We start from the raw sequence: 18,599 nt of genomic DNA on the forward strand, positions 1-18,599 counted from the left end.
ACTGCGCATGAAATCAGAATCCCAGGCATGCGCAGTGCCAATCGCAGTCCATAAGCAACCTCTGCTGCAAGACTTGTAGTGTTGTACTCATTTGCTCGTGTGAATGAGCCCTTAAAATGACAATATATTTTGTAGGAGTCCAAGAGTCTTGTAGCTATTACTGTACCAGTTGCCATTCATGAATAGAAAATCCAGGAGCAGGAATGAAGTTTGATATAATTTGTCTCAAGTTTTTCACTTGGACATATTACTTATATTGTTTTAGGTCAGGGCCAGCTGTTAAAAAAAAAAAAATGTAAGTGGGACAACCCCTTTAACGGTGAAAATGGGAGCCTATGGATTTCTAATGTTTCAAAGAGATTTATCAGATATATTGACAAATCCCCACCGTTAATGAACATTATCTAGTCATCCTCTGCCAAGACTTTAAGCCAAGTTCACACCTTGTAAAAAATTATGCTGCGAAACTGGCCTAAAAATCTGAAGTGAAATCAACATGTTGCCTGTGAATTGCGGTGGTGATTTTAGTGTGGATTAAGCTGCAGATTTCATTTATTCTGTATCGTTGGATCATAAAAAGCATTGGACATAGAGTTTGGCCTTAAACCCCGACAACTGCGGAAAACTTCGCTTTTCACCAACCATTGCAATCAAAGCTTTTCAACCCCCACTGCAAATGGTTTGGCAAATTTACAGCGGTTTGCAAAAAACTAAAATAAATCTACATAGCTCAACACAACTAAGAGAACAAGAGGTTTCTCCAAATTCAACACACAATGCCACATTCTATAACTAACTGCACTCTCAGAATTATTCAATGCCTTCATGATGATCTGCTCTCTTATCCAGCCGAACTGACGAAGGGGTTCTTCCCCGAAACGCGTATTCCATTGCTGGTTTTTAATTTCTGAAAAAATAATAAAAAAGAAGTGCTTTCACCATCACACATTGGACTTTGATCTACATCTTCTAGTAGCTTAGAGTGTTGCGCCTCCATACCAGTTCTTTTCCTATCCTTTTCGCTACACTTACGCCCACACTGGTGGAGCGTCATCTGGTTGGCAGCACCTCCACCATTCAAAATACTCAATCATTGAAAACTCTTTGTACTCCATAAATATTCCACTACCCTCACTGGGTCTTGCTCCACCCTCCTTTTTCATTTCTTTTACTCTTACGTAGTAAGAAAGTTGTATATCCAGACACTAGCTTCTGCCAGCATACCTCATGTTCAATGGCTTCTAGTTCACTAATTATTCTTGGGTTTGCACATGCTACAATCCCTTCAAAGATTTTTCTGTGGGGTTCAAGTCAGGAGACTACAGCAACTGCAGAATCTTCTAGAACAACTTTTGGAACAAAGCTTTGATGCATGTTTGAGATCATTGACCTGTTGGACAGTCTAATGATACCAAAGCTTCAGCTTCCTCACAGAAGACACGAGGTTCTCTCATAGGATTTTCTGATCCTTGATTGAATCTATCTTGCCCTCCACATGCTGCAGGTTTCCAGCGCCAGAGATAGCAAAGCATCACTGAGCCACCACCGTTCACCACCATAGGCAGGGTGTTCTTTTCAGCATATACTTCACGCTTCTTCCTCCAGACATACTGCTGACCTATAGGCACACAAAGTTCCATTTTTGTTTTCTACTTGTGAATCATGCTTGCAATTGTCTGTCATTTTTTTGTATCCTTTTCATTGTTTGTTCAACGTAATGATTTCAACTTAGAAATATGGCCAACGTGCAATCAAACAGTCAACAAAGCCCTAGTCAAATCAAGTATATAGTTTTCTCAAACATACCTGATGCAACTAACAAAGCCCTTGATTAGTTGCATCAGGTGTGCTTGATCATATGATTTGTAAGTGTGTACTTTGAGGTATTTAATTCAGGTAGTTGAATAATTGTGAGACTGCAGTAGTCATTAAAAGTAGCATGTTTGTTGAATTTGGAGATCCACTTGTTATACAGGGTCCAGTGTAAATAACACCCCTTCCTACGAGTTATATGCAAAAAATCTCCATGTAACGAATGAGCAGTTGCTGCTCCATTGGGCGAATGCCCATGGACGGATTTCTGCTGCATTATTCCTCAGCTATTAGGTTCTGTTGAACCTAATGGCTCACTGTTCACGCTGCGAAATTCTACTGTGGAATTCTGCCACGTGAAAGAAATCGCGGCATGCTCTAATTGCTGTGTAAAAATTGCACGGCCGGCTTCAATTGTAGTCAATGGAAGCCGTCTGTCACGCAATACTCTGAGCACAACGGACGTTCTGCGTCATCGCCCACTGCCGGCATGTCATGTGCTGTACTGCGCATGCGCGTCAAACAGGAATCGTGCGGCAGATCCGGAAAGGTGAATAGGGGTCTTTGGGGGGGGTGCCGTGTTGGATTTTGCTGCAATATTCCGCTGGCGGAGTCTGCCACGGCCGTGGGCATGAGGCCTTACTGCTCTAACTCGCTATTCCCTAGTCAGGCGACTTCCGTTAACCTGGAATACACACGTTACTAAGACAATGAGTCTGTTTATACTATACTGCTTAGACATTTATGCTAGACCCTGTATTTGTCATGTTTAGCTATTTAACCAGTTTCTTCCCTTTGAAAACATCTGACTTTTGATTGCAGCTTTACCTCCCTTATCAAGCCAACAACGTATCTATTGCTAGTGACGGATTGCTCTTATTGGCTGAGCCAATCAGAGCCAGCAGTCGATGCACCAATCACAGCCATGCATTGAATGGCTGTGATTGAGCTAGCGCTCAGCCAATCAGAGAAATCTCCTCCTGAGGCGGGGGTCTTCAAAACCCCATCACTAGCAAAAGATGCAATGTCGGCGCTGACAAGTGCCCGTAAGCCTGCCCAGAGCTCCGAAGAGCAGCAGCAGGGACCCGGACGGCGCCAACTATTTGAATATTGATTTTTTTTTCAGCTTCCTTGGCTGAAATTTCAGCTGTGCTGTGAACGCAGGCAAAATGCATGCCATTGCTGCTGAAACCGCAGTTAATGCTGTGTGTGAGGGAGGCCTTAGTGTAAATGTAAAAGAAACACAACGGTTTAATTGTAATATCAAACTTTATTGCTTAAAACTAATAAACCAAAAGGCTTTAAAAACACGATACCAAGGATCAAGTGCACAAGATTTACATCAGTATTAAAAGCGTAACCCCATTTCAAACATGTGACAAGTTTGACAAATCACTTATTTGACAGTCACTCCACATAATTCATACAACAACCATTGATTAAGTATAATCATATTACACATCATTACTGCGCAGACAATACTTATACCGGTTAATAGAGCTGGCAGGAGCAAAACAAAGCTTTTAAAATTTGCCATTGGCCTCACAACATCATGGAACATATGTTGAACATAATGTCTACTTTTTTTTTTTTATAGCTTAGCTTGGATATTAGTATTTATATATACACACATACATCAATACCAAAACATGTACATAAATGAAGGATATATGCCCGAGTGGCTTATACTGAAGTCTTTAAAAGCCACTAGCTTCTTAGATAAGGTTGCAAGCAGTCGAATAACTTTCTGCATTCACCAAGTACCAAATAAGTATAGCTTGTCTGCTCTTGTGCCTTTTAGGTGTGTGTATATTCTTACCCTAAGAATACCTTAATTCTAAAAGTAATGCAACATAGGGAAAAAGGGAAATGTTTTAATACTACACGAACTGCATTATTCTCAAAGTCTATAGAGGAAGAGGAAAAAAAAAATATCGAGGGGTCATGCAGCCAAAATAGATGTAAAAATTCCAGTATAACTTAGTAATATGAGCACTTTCCATGTAATCTACAAATTAAGCAATTAGTAGAAAATTCCATATGAGGCAAGTCTAGTAGTAATAATGCATAAAACTGTAAACAAATCGTACCAGTGAATTCAAGGCGTTCTCTACTCTCAAAGAAGCCAGTCAATTTAGGTGAGAGAAGAAATGACCCTTCAAAAACAGCAACAGACTACAGCAAGAAGACCCTTTTTCCACTCATTATGGCAATTTCTGTATTAAGATTGTGAGCATCTTGTCACTATATAAAATCATCCACTGAGGTAATAAATGTACAATAGCTGACAATATAGGTTAGAAACATTGGTCATGTGATCACCATAAAATATTATTTCTTATAAAAACTCACAATCATCTGTAAGCTTGAAGTAAATTAGTAGTCAACATAAAAATCACTGGGGGAAAAAAGATCTATAAAATGTGGAAACCAGGAAACTGCATATCCAAATGCATATCCACATTTTTTAATTTAGACTCCGCAGTTCATGTATTAAGTTTCTTGTTACTAGATATACATCCAGTGTTATATTTAATGAAAAACCAAGTGCCATTTACAGAGTCCTGCTGTAAATCTTGTACACATCTTGAGACTGCTCCATTATAGTCATAGAAGGGATGGTTAATAAAAATAAAGTGATCTATACACAGTGTGTATAAGAAAAAAAACTATTAAGACACAGTGGCTTTCTAGTTTATTATAGAAAAATAAGTAAAAACCGATGAACTGTTTTACCTGTCAATCAAGGCAACAGGGTGAATTAATAAATGGAATTTATGGTTTCCAGTAAATCTATATGGATAACCGAACCCTTAAACTAATCTCTCTACGGGTTCCATCTGTACACAAATAGATAGTCCTGCCAAATACATAACGCCTTGTGCTGTAAACCAGGGTCTGTGTTCTTGGACAACCAAATAAAATGGACTCAAAGGAACATGACAAAAATGGAGAAAACAGCAGAGAAATCCGTGGCATCGTTAGTAAATCACCACGGCCCCGTTTGGTTTTTTTTTTCACTGAAGAAATTGTATAGTTTGTGATTAGAGGCTCAAACTTATACAAGTATCCCGTATCAAAAGTAGAGTTACTTCTAATAGGTCATTCTCATCCTGGCGCTCACACTTTGGTTTGCAAACACTATCAAAGCTATTAATTGTAACAATGATGGACTTTCCATTTGGCTTCTGGGAGCCCACTACAAGCTCTTCCACTTTTCATTAGTTTTATCAGTCACGGGCCTAAAAGCAAAATGTTTGACTAGTTTCTGTTTTATGTTTCTATATTATATCTACAACATTATCCAAAAAAATTATTGTATCAATACAATAGTTAATTATTGCCAATGGTCCAATGAGAATGTGTATGGCAAAACATGCTTTACAACTAGCGAGCTATTTATGGTGTGATATGCTCATTAAAGAGGATCTGTCAGCTCTGCTGCTATGGCTGATTTATAAAATTGTTATTTCTGCATTGAGCCATTCCTCCTAGAAATGTATGAATATATTGACAACTGGGTGTGCCCCTACAGTGTGATATTGTCCAATCTGTGTTGACTGTACCAGACAGTGTAGGGACATATCCCACTTCTGACAAAGGGAATGGTAACACCCAGTTGTCAATTTATTCTTAAAATATTCAGAGGGGATAGCATAGAAATGACATAACCAAGAGTTCAAATACAATATTTACAGAAACAAACCTGGCAGGAGAGCCAACAGATTTGTCCTGTAAAAATACCCTGTAACGAGGTTATGGAGAGTTTTGGTTTTTTTTACAAACAAAAATAGAACAAAACTAAAGTATTAGATATACTCTTTATAAATTCCAAACATGGATTTCAAAGTTCTTTAAATCGTGTTGGATCCTTCAGATGGAACAGCATGAAAAATGAAGTCTTTTTTTGGTGCCGATGAAGAATTTCTTTTTCAAACATGTTCCAAAATAGGCGAAGAGCAATAGAATTTCTCCAAATCACAAACTATGGAAAAATTTCAAACTTGTGATAATGGTGAAAAGGAAACATTTTACATAACCCAAGGACAACTTGGCTGGTAAATGTCACTGGTTTGCCATCATTAGATTGCTACTGCAATACTACAGGGGCCGAACAGAACAAGTTCCAGGCTTCACTTCTGACATCAGTCACCGCTGGGTACACTCAAGGACAATCATTACGTGCCTCACTATGGATGGGAGCACATGAAAGCAGTTTGGGACAACTGATATCCCAGCTTGAGCCTGCCATCATGAAGTTGAAAGCCTCATATTTTAAAACATACAGAACCTCAAATGATTAAAAAAAACAAACTTTTTTTGTTCCTGTCTTCTAGGAGCTGCAAGAGATTTTGTACAGTATAAATACATTGATAAAGGCAGCTCTGGCTCCAAATCCATATGGAAGCATCCCATGTCATTTCCCTTTAACTTGTGAAACATTCCAATCCATTTTCTGAGCCCTGTTACTAGTCCATTTACGTGACATTATTCTTGTGCTATGTTTAAGGCTTGCTGTCTATGTCTCATTACTGGAGGAACAAGAATATAAACATGCATAGTAGTTGCATTATTTGTACATTCCTCCAGTGTATATGAATAGCACTGCACTCCTAACCTGAAATCACAACAAATTCTAGGGTCCTCTGCTTATGAGCTTTAACTGGGTGTCCAATAGTTACATAAGCATGACTACAAGAACGCAGAACGTTATCCATTAAAAATTACTACAATCAATCAAGAGAAATTAGATGCTTTGTTACCAGAGATGACATTTCTGAGATTCCGTAACAGAAAATAAAAGGATTGTTAGAAACCGCTGGAATGCATGCCGTACTGAGAGAGACATATTGGTTCATCATTGATCTATGTACTAGGGTAGCAAAACTGGATGAGATCCAATTGATCAGCTGGGTCTTTACTACTAAGTTCATACCTAAAAGGACACTTTTTGCATGCTTCTGCACAATATAAGCCTACAGGAACACTGCAGTATGCAACTTGACACTCTACTGTACACAGACGTACGTAGTATATATGCTGCTCCATTAGTCCAATCATCTGATGTAGCTGCCAAGCTGCGGCACTCCATCTACAACTGCAGTGTCACTTACTGGCTATATTTACAAGACTTTTATTGTCATATACGTATAGCTTACTATTACTGAATGATGAAGCCATCACTGACAAGTACTGAGAATATACAATCGAGGATATAAAAAGATATAAATCTGAACAGTTATACCTTTATTTCAACTACTTATGGGACACAACAGTATGGTTCTTACTGAGCCCCCAGACAAGCAGTCTTCGATAAAACAGACTGCTGTCAATGTGGAAGAAAAAAGACACAATGCTCTATTATATAAAAGTAAGCGCCCAGATGGGTTTTACGACTATATTGCATATAAAGTTGATTTTTTTTTATTGCCTAAATAAAAAGTTTTCACTACAAGAGCAAACAGCAATTGGGAAGCAGCAAAAGATGAGAATGAAAAAAGAAAAAAAGTTGTGGAAGAGCGAAGGGCTGAAATACGGGAGGATAACAGACAAAAAAAAACAAACATAAATTTGGCCACACTCACTTGGCTTTTAATGACGTTTCAGGGGAAAAAAAAGTTGGATTAATTCATCTAAAACAGCATGAGGATAAAGGTGTAAAGCAGCCCACATGGTGGTAGCAGACAGAACGTCATTGCCTTTGGTACATATAAGGCTTTACAAGACAGGCAATATTGATTAAGGTGGAGAACTTCTACATACACAAAGCTTACCAACATTCATATTTGTAACATGGATAGGATCCTACATACAATTATTGACCTTTCCTCATATCTAGTTAGAACATCAGAATGTGTTACAATTAGGAGAATAGGCAGCCTGCCCTACTTCACTGGGAATACAGGGAACTAAAAAGGTAGAAAATTCATCGAATGCAAGGAAGTTTGTATGACAGTTAATACTTCACCCCTCTCGAAGCGAGGGATTTAACTCAGTAACAACCTTCTGACTGATGTCCTACAGAAATTCTGAAAAAGCTCCAGAAGCCTTTAAAGCCACCCTGTGTGTGCTTAAATAGTCATTGTATTAAATAGCTTGAGCACCCTCTGTAACTTCCTGCTCATGTGACCTCTGGGATGCAAGGCAAATGTGACCCGGCTCCATACACTGCATATAATGTGTATCACCCTTACCTTAAAGTAGTATTTGCATTGCAGACTGATGCAGCTATTAAAGGGCATAGGACAACAACATTCATTCAGTTTGCATACAGGCTGTGCTTACAAGACATCTTTTCAGTAAACATCTATTATACAAGAGATGAATTACAGCAGTTGATTGCTCTGAACTTGCCAGGAACCAATATGGCTGCGACACGCAACCCCATCGAAGTCATCGAGGCAGAGCAACTGATGTGACCAAGAGAGACTGTCTACAGCAGAAGCAGCTGAGATGTGTGCAAAATAAAACCGTATACAATGTGCTGGATATTGTGCTGTGGGTCCTTCATACTTCAACTGTAGTAAATATCTAAAAGCTAGCGTCTCGATCATTTTTATTTTCACATGACCAGTAACCACAATGGAGCATATTGCAGTGGCTACTACAGTGTAAAGCTTTCCCACACATCTTGATTTGAAATGGTTAGACCTCATACTACCGGGCCTAGGTCACAAACAGGTACGGTCAGCTAGACTGATATCAGTAGGTAAAACATCACTGCAAAACATTGCATATGCCAGCTCCTTTATGTATCGCAATCAATTAGCTACTCAGTGCATTCAGTAAACTAAATATTTTAGTTTTTGCATTTCACAAACTGGAAACTATACATAGTTGTCTTTTCTACAGAAATAGACAGGTAGGACCTCAAGAGCGAAAGTGCATGATGTCCTATGTGTAATGTCTTCTTTGCCTTTTAGATTTGCACACCTCCGCTCAGCTTTTTCACATCAGCTAAAAAGAAAATGAAAACAAAACAGCAAGCTTCATAAAAGAGGTAATAGGTCTATTTTTTTTGTCCAGTTGATGAAGAAAAATGGACAATGCATAAGGAAGCAGCCCTGTTTATGGATCACCTTCTATACCAGATGAAAAGTTTGTCGAAGCAAGTCTTGGAGTTTCTTATTGCTCACTTCAGATCAAACGTCCACCGTACAGAGGGGTTCATTGCCAGGCTGTGCAGATTCAACAATCGTCATCTTAGGCTTTTTCCGTGTCTCTTCCTATTAGATAGAAGAAAAGAAGCACATCAGAACAAAAACAGTACAAGAAAATTATTATAAACATAACATACTACAAACCAATTCTGACACCGCAGAAAGAGAATTTGTTCTAACTACAAGAAGCAAACCTCTGAGAAATCTATCATCTGTAGCTCAAATTCCACTGAGCATAAACACTGATATAGTTTGACATGTTATGGTTTATCCTAAAGTTCTACTAGTCTTTATGATTAACATTTATGACAATCCAAAGGGAACCTGTGACCTCTCAACAGCACCGTAAACTAAGTTATGGTGCTTTTCTGGGAGGGGACAGAGTCGGGGGGGGGATATTTTTTTTCTACTCTTCCGCGGCGCTCGCTGGTGAAGTCCACATGCAGAATGAAGATCTGACTCCTCAGTTTGCCAAGTGTACTCCCCCACAGACTTCTATGGAAGAGCGCATACACAGCAGTCTAAAGAGAGTTAGATTTTCACACCGTGTGTGGACTTCAGCTGGCGACTGGTTCCCTTTTATAATCTTTATTTATAAAGCCCCAACATTGGCAGCAGCACTTTACCAAAGGATACATGAACAGACAAAACATACAGAATTATACAATTTGCAATGTGGGTGAGGGCACCGCTTACAAGACCTGAGAGTCTAGGAGGAAAGAGAGGTGACAGAAGAGGTAAAGGTTTTTAACGTTCCGGTCATCCTTTATAAACAGGGCAATGTAGATTAGAATTGCATAAGTCGGTCACCATCCAGTATCTGTGTATGTGCAAATATGAAGTGCAATAGGGTGTATGGAGTGTGGGGAATATAGTAGGATGAAGGTACCAGGTTTGAGGAACAATGTTGAAGGGGAAAGGTGGGGGTAAATGAAGAAGCGTTAGATTAAGGACTGAAAAGCCTGACTAAGAAGATTCTTAAAAAAAAAATTATGTTATACCTGTGGAACCTCCTGTGTCTATTCCAAGCAGAGGAGGAAGGCGCTACAGGTAAGCGTTTTATCTAGGGGTATACTGCATATTTTGGCCCTACAGTTTTGAATGAATTCAAGCAAAGCAAATGGAAAAGAATTGTGATTTTTGGCATTCTGTCATTTTAAAAACAGCTTTTCTTGCACAGCACACATATGAATGAAGACTTGCACCATAAAATGGATACCCCTGTTTGTTCCGTTTTCAGAAAAATACACATTATGGCCCTAATCTTATGTCTGGATGCACAACAGGGCCCAAAATGAAAGGCGTAGTCGGTGGCTTTCAGAACAGAAATTTTGCATTAAGGCGATTTAGGCTCCATTGCCCACTTGTAGAGCCCTTGAGCGGCCAAAACGACAGAGAACCCCCACAAATGACCCAATTTGAAAACTAGGTCCCTTAACAAATTCATCTAGGGGTGTACTGTGTATTTTTACCCTACAATTTTGTGAATAAATCTAAGCATAGCAATAGTAAAGAAATACGATTTTTTTGGCAGTTTAAAAACTGTTTGTTTTTTTTGTTTTGTTTTTTTAACAGTGTACATAGGAATGAAGGCATTCACCCCAAAATGGATACCCCATTTGTCCTGTGTTCAGAAACATTCCCGTTGTGGCCATAATCTACTTACAGGCCACATGGCTAGACCTTTAATCGAGGGAACACCTGTTCGATTGCAGGGCACAACTGAATAAATTCCAGGCCCCATTGCTGACTTCTAGGGAAAAAACATTGCCTCCCTAAAAATAATCCCCTCACCCGCTCCATGCTCTTTCTGGCCTTCCCCAAATCTTAGATAAAAGAAATAATGTTAACTGTGTGGTATTTCCGAGGACGGGTAATTACGGAGGCTGGTTGGGATGGGTACATGGGGCAATAAAATCAGGTATCACCCATCCTCTCATGCTTTTTGGGGAGTATTTCTTGACCTCAGCGGCAAGGTTGGGGTGTAAAAAGTGGCGCTCTGTGAGGCTTCGTAAGCTTGCTAAGGTGCGGCGGTCTCGCACAGAAGGCGTTCAACAAGCTGCTCCTGGAACTGCAGGACAGCGAGCATTCCAGAGGCTTCTTGTAAATTACGTATTACAGGTAGCGATCTGAATAACACAGGGCTCACGCGGCCGTGTGTGGGATTTGCTTGTGGAAGCCGGCAGCGGATCCCAGCGGTTAGCCTGGCCGTGACTCTGCGAACGGCCGCGTAATGTACTAAGCATAACTGCCTACTTACACAGGCGGTCATGCCCAGTACACCTTTTTTTGTTTTCATCTTCCACACCGTCGCTTAGCGATGACGCGGGTACCCGCAGCCCGTATACAATGTAGTTGCATATGGTCTGCGGGTACATCTGTGACCATGGAGCACAATGGGCTCTATGTTGTGGATATCCACGGTAAAATAAAACATACTGTGTTCTGTTTTCTGCTAATGGATAACGTCATCCTGACCCGCTAATGTGAGCGGAATTGTGTAATCCAATGTGATTGATCTACGTATTACCGCGGATCAGACGCATGCGGAATCCATAATTCCTATCCGGTCTTGTGAGACCGGACTAAGGTAGATCACTACCTTTTCATCACGTGACCGGGGACTGTTCAACGAGGCCACTGCTCCAGTCCCTTGGCAACTGTTGGTTGCCAGGAGCAAGAAGATTTTAAATTTCCTGAACTCCCCGGCTCCTGCGCATGTGTCCGGCATTTTGCTGGTGGTCACACCGATCGCATTGGTGAGGGGATATGAAACTTCAATTTTTTTTAATTTTACGTGATCGCCATTGTCCATTAGATAACGAGGCACATGTGACCAGGAACCGCTCAACGCGGCCCCCAGTAAAATCTCCAGGCTCTCGGCTAAGTTTTGTAGCCAGGAGTAGGGAGAATTTAAATTACCCTGGCAATCCACGGCTTTTGTGCATGCGTCTGCCATTTTGGCGACAGGTGCATGCGCAGAAGCCGGGGTAAGGTCAGAGGATAAATCTGGGGGCCTTAGGTACGTGATTTCATCCTCACTCACGGATATGATCCATGAGGGGAGATAAAAAAAAAAAAAGTTTTGAGAAGTTTGTTTTACCTTACATGATCACTGTTATCTATCAGATAACAGTAATGATGTCATTGGGAACTGCATACAGCAGTTACCGGTGAGATCTCTCTGCTCCTGGCTACACATGGTAGCCTGAAGCAGAGGGATTTTAAATTTCCCAGGGTGCAAGCCCCTCTCTGCACACGCCCAATGACTGACATCGGGCGCGCATGCGCAGAAGTCCAGGACATAACGGAGGACCGAAGTTGAGTATTTTCACCTCCCCCATGGATCCGATCCATCAGGGGAGGTGAAACTTGAACTTTTTTTTTTTAACTTCTTTAAGCTTTTTTCGTGTTCAACGCGGTCCCTAGTGACATCTACTGGTTTCCAGCTACCTTCAGGAGCCGGGAGGCAGGAGATTTTAAATGTTGCGGGGCTACCGGCCTTCTGCACATGCGCGTGACGTCATACGTCTGGTGTGCATGCGCAGAGAAGCGGTGATGGGTGAGTATGTTGGGGGGAGCTCCCCGCAGCCCGGGATGACAGCTCTAGGCTGTTGGCTACCTCCAGGTACCAACAGCATGGAGCTGTCACGTCCTCAGCCAACGGGGCTTTAATCCTAAAAGGATGCATGTTTTTATGTGCTCTAAGATTAAAGCCCACTTAGCAACGACGTAAAAAGGCAATGGAGCCGTCGCTAAAGGGTTAATAAAGAATTAAGATATTGTAGAGGGCGATGAAGAGAAAACAAAATCTATCAATATAGCTGTTTCTCCAGTGTATTCACAGAGGAAAATGAGATGTCAGATAAGATGGAGAGTGATAATGTGAACTCTACACTAAATGTCACCAGTCTATCCCAGTGCAGAACAGTCTTAAAAAGATCAAAATAGACAAATCGCCGGGTCCTGGTGGCGTAAAACGCTGATTTTAAGGGAATTAAGTACTGTATTTTTCTGTGTATTAGGCCTCCTTCCCACGTACGGATTTCCGCCGCGTAATTCGCGGAGAAAATCCGCTGTGTTGCCCGCAGCTATTAGGTTCTATTGAACCTAATAGCTCAGGGCTAACGGTGCGGAATTCCACCGCGGAATTCCGCACCGTGAAATCTCCCGTCCTCATCCGCGGCATGCTCTATTTGCCGTGGGTGTACGAGCGGACGGCTTCCATTGCAGTCAATGGAAGCCGTCCGTTCACGCCATCTTCCGCTGTAGCACAGCGCAAGATAGCGTAAAAATCGCCTCTCCGCCTACCGCCGGCGCGTCATGTGACGCGGTGGGCGTGTCACATGACGCTGCGGCGCGTCACGCTGAAGCGTCATGCGGGAGAGAGGACGCCGGATCTGCAGGTAAGTTTGGGGGTCTCTGGGGGGGCGCCGTGACGGCGCTCGTCACGGCCATGTGCAGCCGGCCTAAGATGCACCCCTAGTTTTCCCTCCCAAAACTCAGAAAAAAACATAGATGGTAAACATAGAATAGTACACATGTTTATGTAGTGCTGTTCTATGTTTAAACATCACTAAAAGTCACTGTTCTACTTACCAGCAACAATTATCACACAAAAAATTCTTTCAAACGGACAAAAATGAGCGATAATAGTTACATGCAAACGCAGGCAGTAGTGCACTATTCGTTCACTTGTCATTTAGCGCTGGTTTTTAGCCGATGTAAAAATAGTAGTCAGGCAGTTCAAAATTCTTTCCATTTGAATAGAAATCGTTCAGTCTTGAGTGGCTTGATGACTTGAGGGGAGTAAACATTGTTTACTCATGGCAGGAGAAAACAATGGAATCCTGCAGGCAAGATAATCCCTCGCATAAACACACGTCCACCTGAGCAAACAACTAGTTCTACTTCTACTAAAGTTTAGCTACTGCAGATTCAGCCTGGTTTCAGTTCTGCTGGCGTTCTTTATGCCAGCATTTTGGCTGCACTTTCAGCACAGCTGAAAACGCAGCCAAAGATGCAGAAAGAAAAAAAAAACAATGCTCACCTAGCTGCTGCAGTCCGGGTCGCGGACGCTGATCTCTGCCGCTGCTCCGGGCTTCTCCTGCACTGACAAATTTATTGCCAGAGGCCAGGTTTGAGAACCCCGCCTCCATCAATAGATTGCTGTGATTGGTTCTCGGCGCTGGCTCAATGCCTAATCACAGCCCTTCATTGACTGTCTCAGCCAATCAGAGCCGGACAACTAATCTGTGTGCTATGTGATGTGTGGCACATTATACATCCTGTTATCGTGCATGATAACCTCCCCAACAGGTCACGTTTTTAGGCTTTCCTTAGTATTGCACAGGTAAAGTAACTGGCAGTGCCTCAGACATTGCCACAGGGGCTCTCACTATAGGATGACCTATTGGGGGTACTTGAGGAGTGAAGTTGAGAAACACTGATTTACGGGTTAAAAGGAAACCTGTGTTCATCTTTGAGTCCCCTAAACTATGTTACGGGGCTCAAAAGGTGAGGGAACAGGGCTTCCGGAGAAATGTGTTGCATATTCACCGAGTTCCTGTTACAGCGCTCTGTCCCTGCAAAGTTGGCATGTGCAAACAGCATTACTCTTTTCAGCCAGCTGTGTGCACATGCTTTCCCATTCATCTCTATGGTAGTGTGTGCGTACACAGCTGGCTGAAAAAGAGTCATACTGTGTGCATGCGCCAACTTTGCAGGGACACTGCGCTATAAGAAGGGACACAGTGAATATGAAACACAGCTTCCATATACTTCCCAGTTCCAGCATCTTTGCGCCCTATACAGATTATGAGGCTCAAAGGAGATGACAGGCTCCCTTTAAATCATTACTTACCCTTTCTTGTGCCAGCTTTTGCATTTCTTCCTGCAGCTTATTTAGAATATGAAGATTTGGCTTGTTCTTTTTGGCATACTGATGAAGTTCTATCACACTTTTATCTGAGGTTTCCTGACAAAAGACAAAAATACAATTGATAAGCTCAAGATCTTCTTAAAATTCAACCCTAGTTAAATATTTCACAGAATTCCTGTAAATAAGCAGAGATGTTAACATAAGCTGGAAGAAGGTATATTAGAAGGAGGTTGTCCCGCTGTACACTACTGACAATGTATACTCAGGATAGGCTGTCAACAGTAGATCAACAGGAGTCTGCCGCCCGAAACCCCCGGTAATCAGAGGATTGCTGGGCCAGAGTGCTACTGCATGGAGCTGCTGGACTGCCAGAAACAGGCAGCTCCCATTCCAATGCAGTAGCTTGTGTTAATATTGCAGGCAAAGATCCCATTGAACTCAATTGCGCTTACGTTACGTGTGAACATATCCTAATTGTTTTGGACATTTTGATATATCATTTGTATAGTCTTGGATTACAGGGCACATATGGCGACTGTTTTGGTTGGTGTCGGCAGTGGGTCATTTACTTTTTTTTTTTTTTAACTTATTTTTGTCACTAGCATTGTTTTTTTTTTGTTTTGTTTTAATATCACACTTTTCCACTTACGTTGTGGCATCCAGAGGAGCCCCAGTAACAGCAGAAAATATCCCCCTAGTGTGACAGTAGTCACTAACAGAGCAGATCTAGATCTGCTAGGATCCCGCAGCTGAGCTGCGGCAGGGGGCACCCGACAGTCACGTGATCATCAGGTCGCAAAATGGAAGTAACACTTCTGCTTTCTCTATTCACTACTTAGCGCGCTGTGTAGCCTGTAAGAGAGAAACCTTCCGCCTTCTCCTTCAGGTTCTCGGCTGTGACCAACATCCTAGAACCTGATTTGCTCCTGTACATTGCAAAAGCTTTAATGCCACACCATATTTTCACTACAAGCCGGGATAAAACCCAGGACCAAGTGCCGTAAATTTACTGTGCTTGGTCCTTAAGGGGTTAACACAAAGTGAAGCACTGATGTTTTAAAACACCACATAATACTCAAGGTCCTAAAGACGGGGGAACAAAATTGCAAAAGGAAACGGTCGACCACAAAAGGTACACTTACAACCCACCTAAGGAAAATATGAAGACTCACCTGTTTCACCATTTTAGTGCTTTCCCTTCCATACATACGTAGAAGGGAGCCCCAGTTTTTCACATGGGGATGAAGGAGCTGAAGAATTTTTTGTGATGCCAACTGTTTTCCAACCCTTTTATTTTTGCCTGCAATAAAGAGAAGATTGTTTTGCACTCCTCCTTAAACAAACAAAAAGGTTCTGAGCACTAGATGGCCATGGGTACATTTATCTGTGAATTAGACATTAGAGGTGTAAATAATCAAGAGTACAGCCCTCTTCTCCACTAGCTGATTGGTAGACACAGCACCAGTGTTGACACTAGGAGGCGGGGTTTAAAAATAGTGTCCCATTAAGACAACTCCTGTACATGTGTCCTATTAGGGGATATGAACGTCCATGTATTACATAGGCTGCTAAAATTTCAAATACATAGCTATACTGCATTACTGGACAAAGGTCCCCTGGTACAGGTTTATAAAGTTGTACCTGCAGCAATAAGCCGATTGCCAGGACAGATTCTATACAGAAAATGAGCTGTGTTGATGCAACACAGAAAAAGATGCAAATCCCTGCATTGGAAATTATGCTGCACCAGTAAACAATTACATCTGCCGTGCAAGGGAGAAGCTTGTAGCATGACTATAACCCATCCAACATGGAGAAGCCAGAACCAAGTTAGATGCCTACTGCCTATGATAGGAGCCATAAACTGAAGCTCATGATTCAGGTAGATAAGAAAATCTGCAACTCACACCAGCCTCTCACAGTATGTTTTCCACAAGTCATCACATATTCACTCTTCTGGTTCTTTCCAGGAATTACTTCAAACTTGATTGATGTGTCACCCATTCCATGGTTTCTAAAATGATAAAAGAGAACATTTACTCGTTCATCTAACATCTTGCTGAACAACCACCATAGGAGCATTGTATAGATGCTCTTCATAAACTGGTGACAGATCCTCTTTCAAATACCAACCTCTTAAGGCACTCGTGAAGAATTTGATATGGTGACAGAAGTCCAGCTTTATTGGTGAGCTCATACACTCGGGAATCTTCAATACTGATATGGTTGAAATACTAGGAAAACAAGCATCAGGATAAAATGTTAGAAAAGTTATTTTTAGCTGTTACAACATTAACCCCTTAAGGCCATCGGACGTAAGTGAACATCCTAGCAGGGTGGTAGTTAATGCAACAGGACATAAACTTACATCCTGCGGATGGCACATTATTTTTTGACAGCCAAACCCCCACTACAACAACAGGGAGCAGTGTAATCGCAGAGGCACTTGTACCCTGGCTTGTCATGGCCTGTGATTGCTATTGTGAGCGATAATGCATTATCATAGTGATCAGAGCTTTTACAGTTCAAGTTCCCTACAGGGACATTAAAAAAAACTAAAAAAAAGTGTATGTGTGTATTGTAATACATATTACACACATACATACATACATGGTGGGAGAGTGAACAAAAAGTCTTTATTCTTTTACACTTCAAAAAAAATAAAAATGTACGCCCCTGTTCTTTGGGAGCATACATAATACAAACCCCACATATTTGCCATCAATGTTTCCATAACAACCCGTACAATAAATTGAACACACTATTTTTCTTGCATGTAAAGAAACGTAAAAAAAAAAACACACTGAAAATTGAAGCAAAATGCCTATTACAGTTCACCATGCAAAAACAAGCCCTAATATGGCCATATGGACGGAAAAATAAGAAGTTATGGCTTTTGAAATCTGGAGATGAAAAATCCCCCAAAAATCGTTCCTATGGGGTTAAGAAAACTCATTTAGGCTGTGGTCCCACGGGACGTAAATCCCAAGGAATGCGTTTTGAAGCGGCTTTTCTACCTGTATTCCGCTGCGGCCATCTCTCCCCATAGAGAGGAGAGAGTTCGCAGCAGAAACAGCAATAAAATTGGCTTTGAATTCTGCGCAGCGTGTCAGTTTCAGCTCGGACTGTACGCAGCGTGTGGACGAGATTTTTGCAAATCTCGTCCAGTTTGCTGCTTAGGCGCGGGTTTAAGATTGCCAGTGGAATTCCGTGCGGAAAGTCTGCATGAAAATTAGGCGTCAATTCCGCCCCATGTGAACCCAGCCTAACAGTTAACAGTAATTCTCTATGAAAGTCTGGCAACAATATATTGTACCATAAATAACACGGCTTGTAGATAAAGGTCAAAATTGAACCATTTTATCTGACCTCTAGCTCATCGCTGTCTTTGGGCTTTTCATCAGAGGTTTGTTTTATAAAGTCCGGAATGAGAATTTCCAGTGTAGAGCGGGCTACAACAAGTAGAAAGAAGAAATGAACTTTATTGCTTAAAAAAATGCAAATGATACATAAAACAAACAAAAAATTACAAAAGATATTACCAGCTTTGTTTTTTGCCAGTTTTTTGCTGCTTGCAGTTCCAGTACCATAGGTTACTCCATCAATAATTACAGATGCTCCAAAAGGTTCACTTGGGTTCTCTATGCGAAATCAAGAAATCAAAACACGGAAAAAAAGTTACTTCCAATAGTGTAAAAAAGTAAAAAGGAGGCACTTTATAAAATAAGGATGGCTTCAAAATAACA

General features: G+C 41.3%; 1 protein-coding gene across 1 annotated transcript in view; it reads right to left on the minus strand.

The window, feature by feature from the left end:
- Nucleotides 1–3,062: 3,062 nt before the first annotated feature.
- The window catches only part of DGCR8 (DGCR8 microprocessor complex subunit), a 31,545-nt gene continuing 16,008 nt past the window's right edge, over nucleotides 3,063–18,599 (minus strand). The window contains exons 8-14 of the mRNA XM_066603458.1: nucleotides 18,396–18,494; nucleotides 18,223–18,305; nucleotides 16,987–17,087; nucleotides 16,761–16,867; nucleotides 16,026–16,153; nucleotides 14,836–14,949; nucleotides 3,063–9,038 (exon numbers count right to left, since the gene is read on the minus strand). Coding sequence (XP_066459555.1) covers nucleotides 8,955–9,038; nucleotides 14,836–14,949; nucleotides 16,026–16,153; nucleotides 16,761–16,867; nucleotides 16,987–17,087; nucleotides 18,223–18,305; nucleotides 18,396–18,494 — 716 coding nt within the window. The 3' untranslated portion in view covers nucleotides 3,063–8,954. The remainder of the gene's footprint in view (nucleotides 9,039–14,835; nucleotides 14,950–16,025; nucleotides 16,154–16,760; nucleotides 16,868–16,986; nucleotides 17,088–18,222; nucleotides 18,306–18,395; nucleotides 18,495–18,599) is intronic.

The sequence above is a fragment of the Eleutherodactylus coqui genome, chromosome 5 (genome assembly GCF_035609145.1).
Source record: "Eleutherodactylus coqui strain aEleCoq1 chromosome 5, aEleCoq1.hap1, whole genome shotgun sequence".
NCBI classification, from domain to species: domain Eukaryota; kingdom Metazoa; phylum Chordata; class Amphibia; order Anura; family Eleutherodactylidae; genus Eleutherodactylus; species Eleutherodactylus coqui.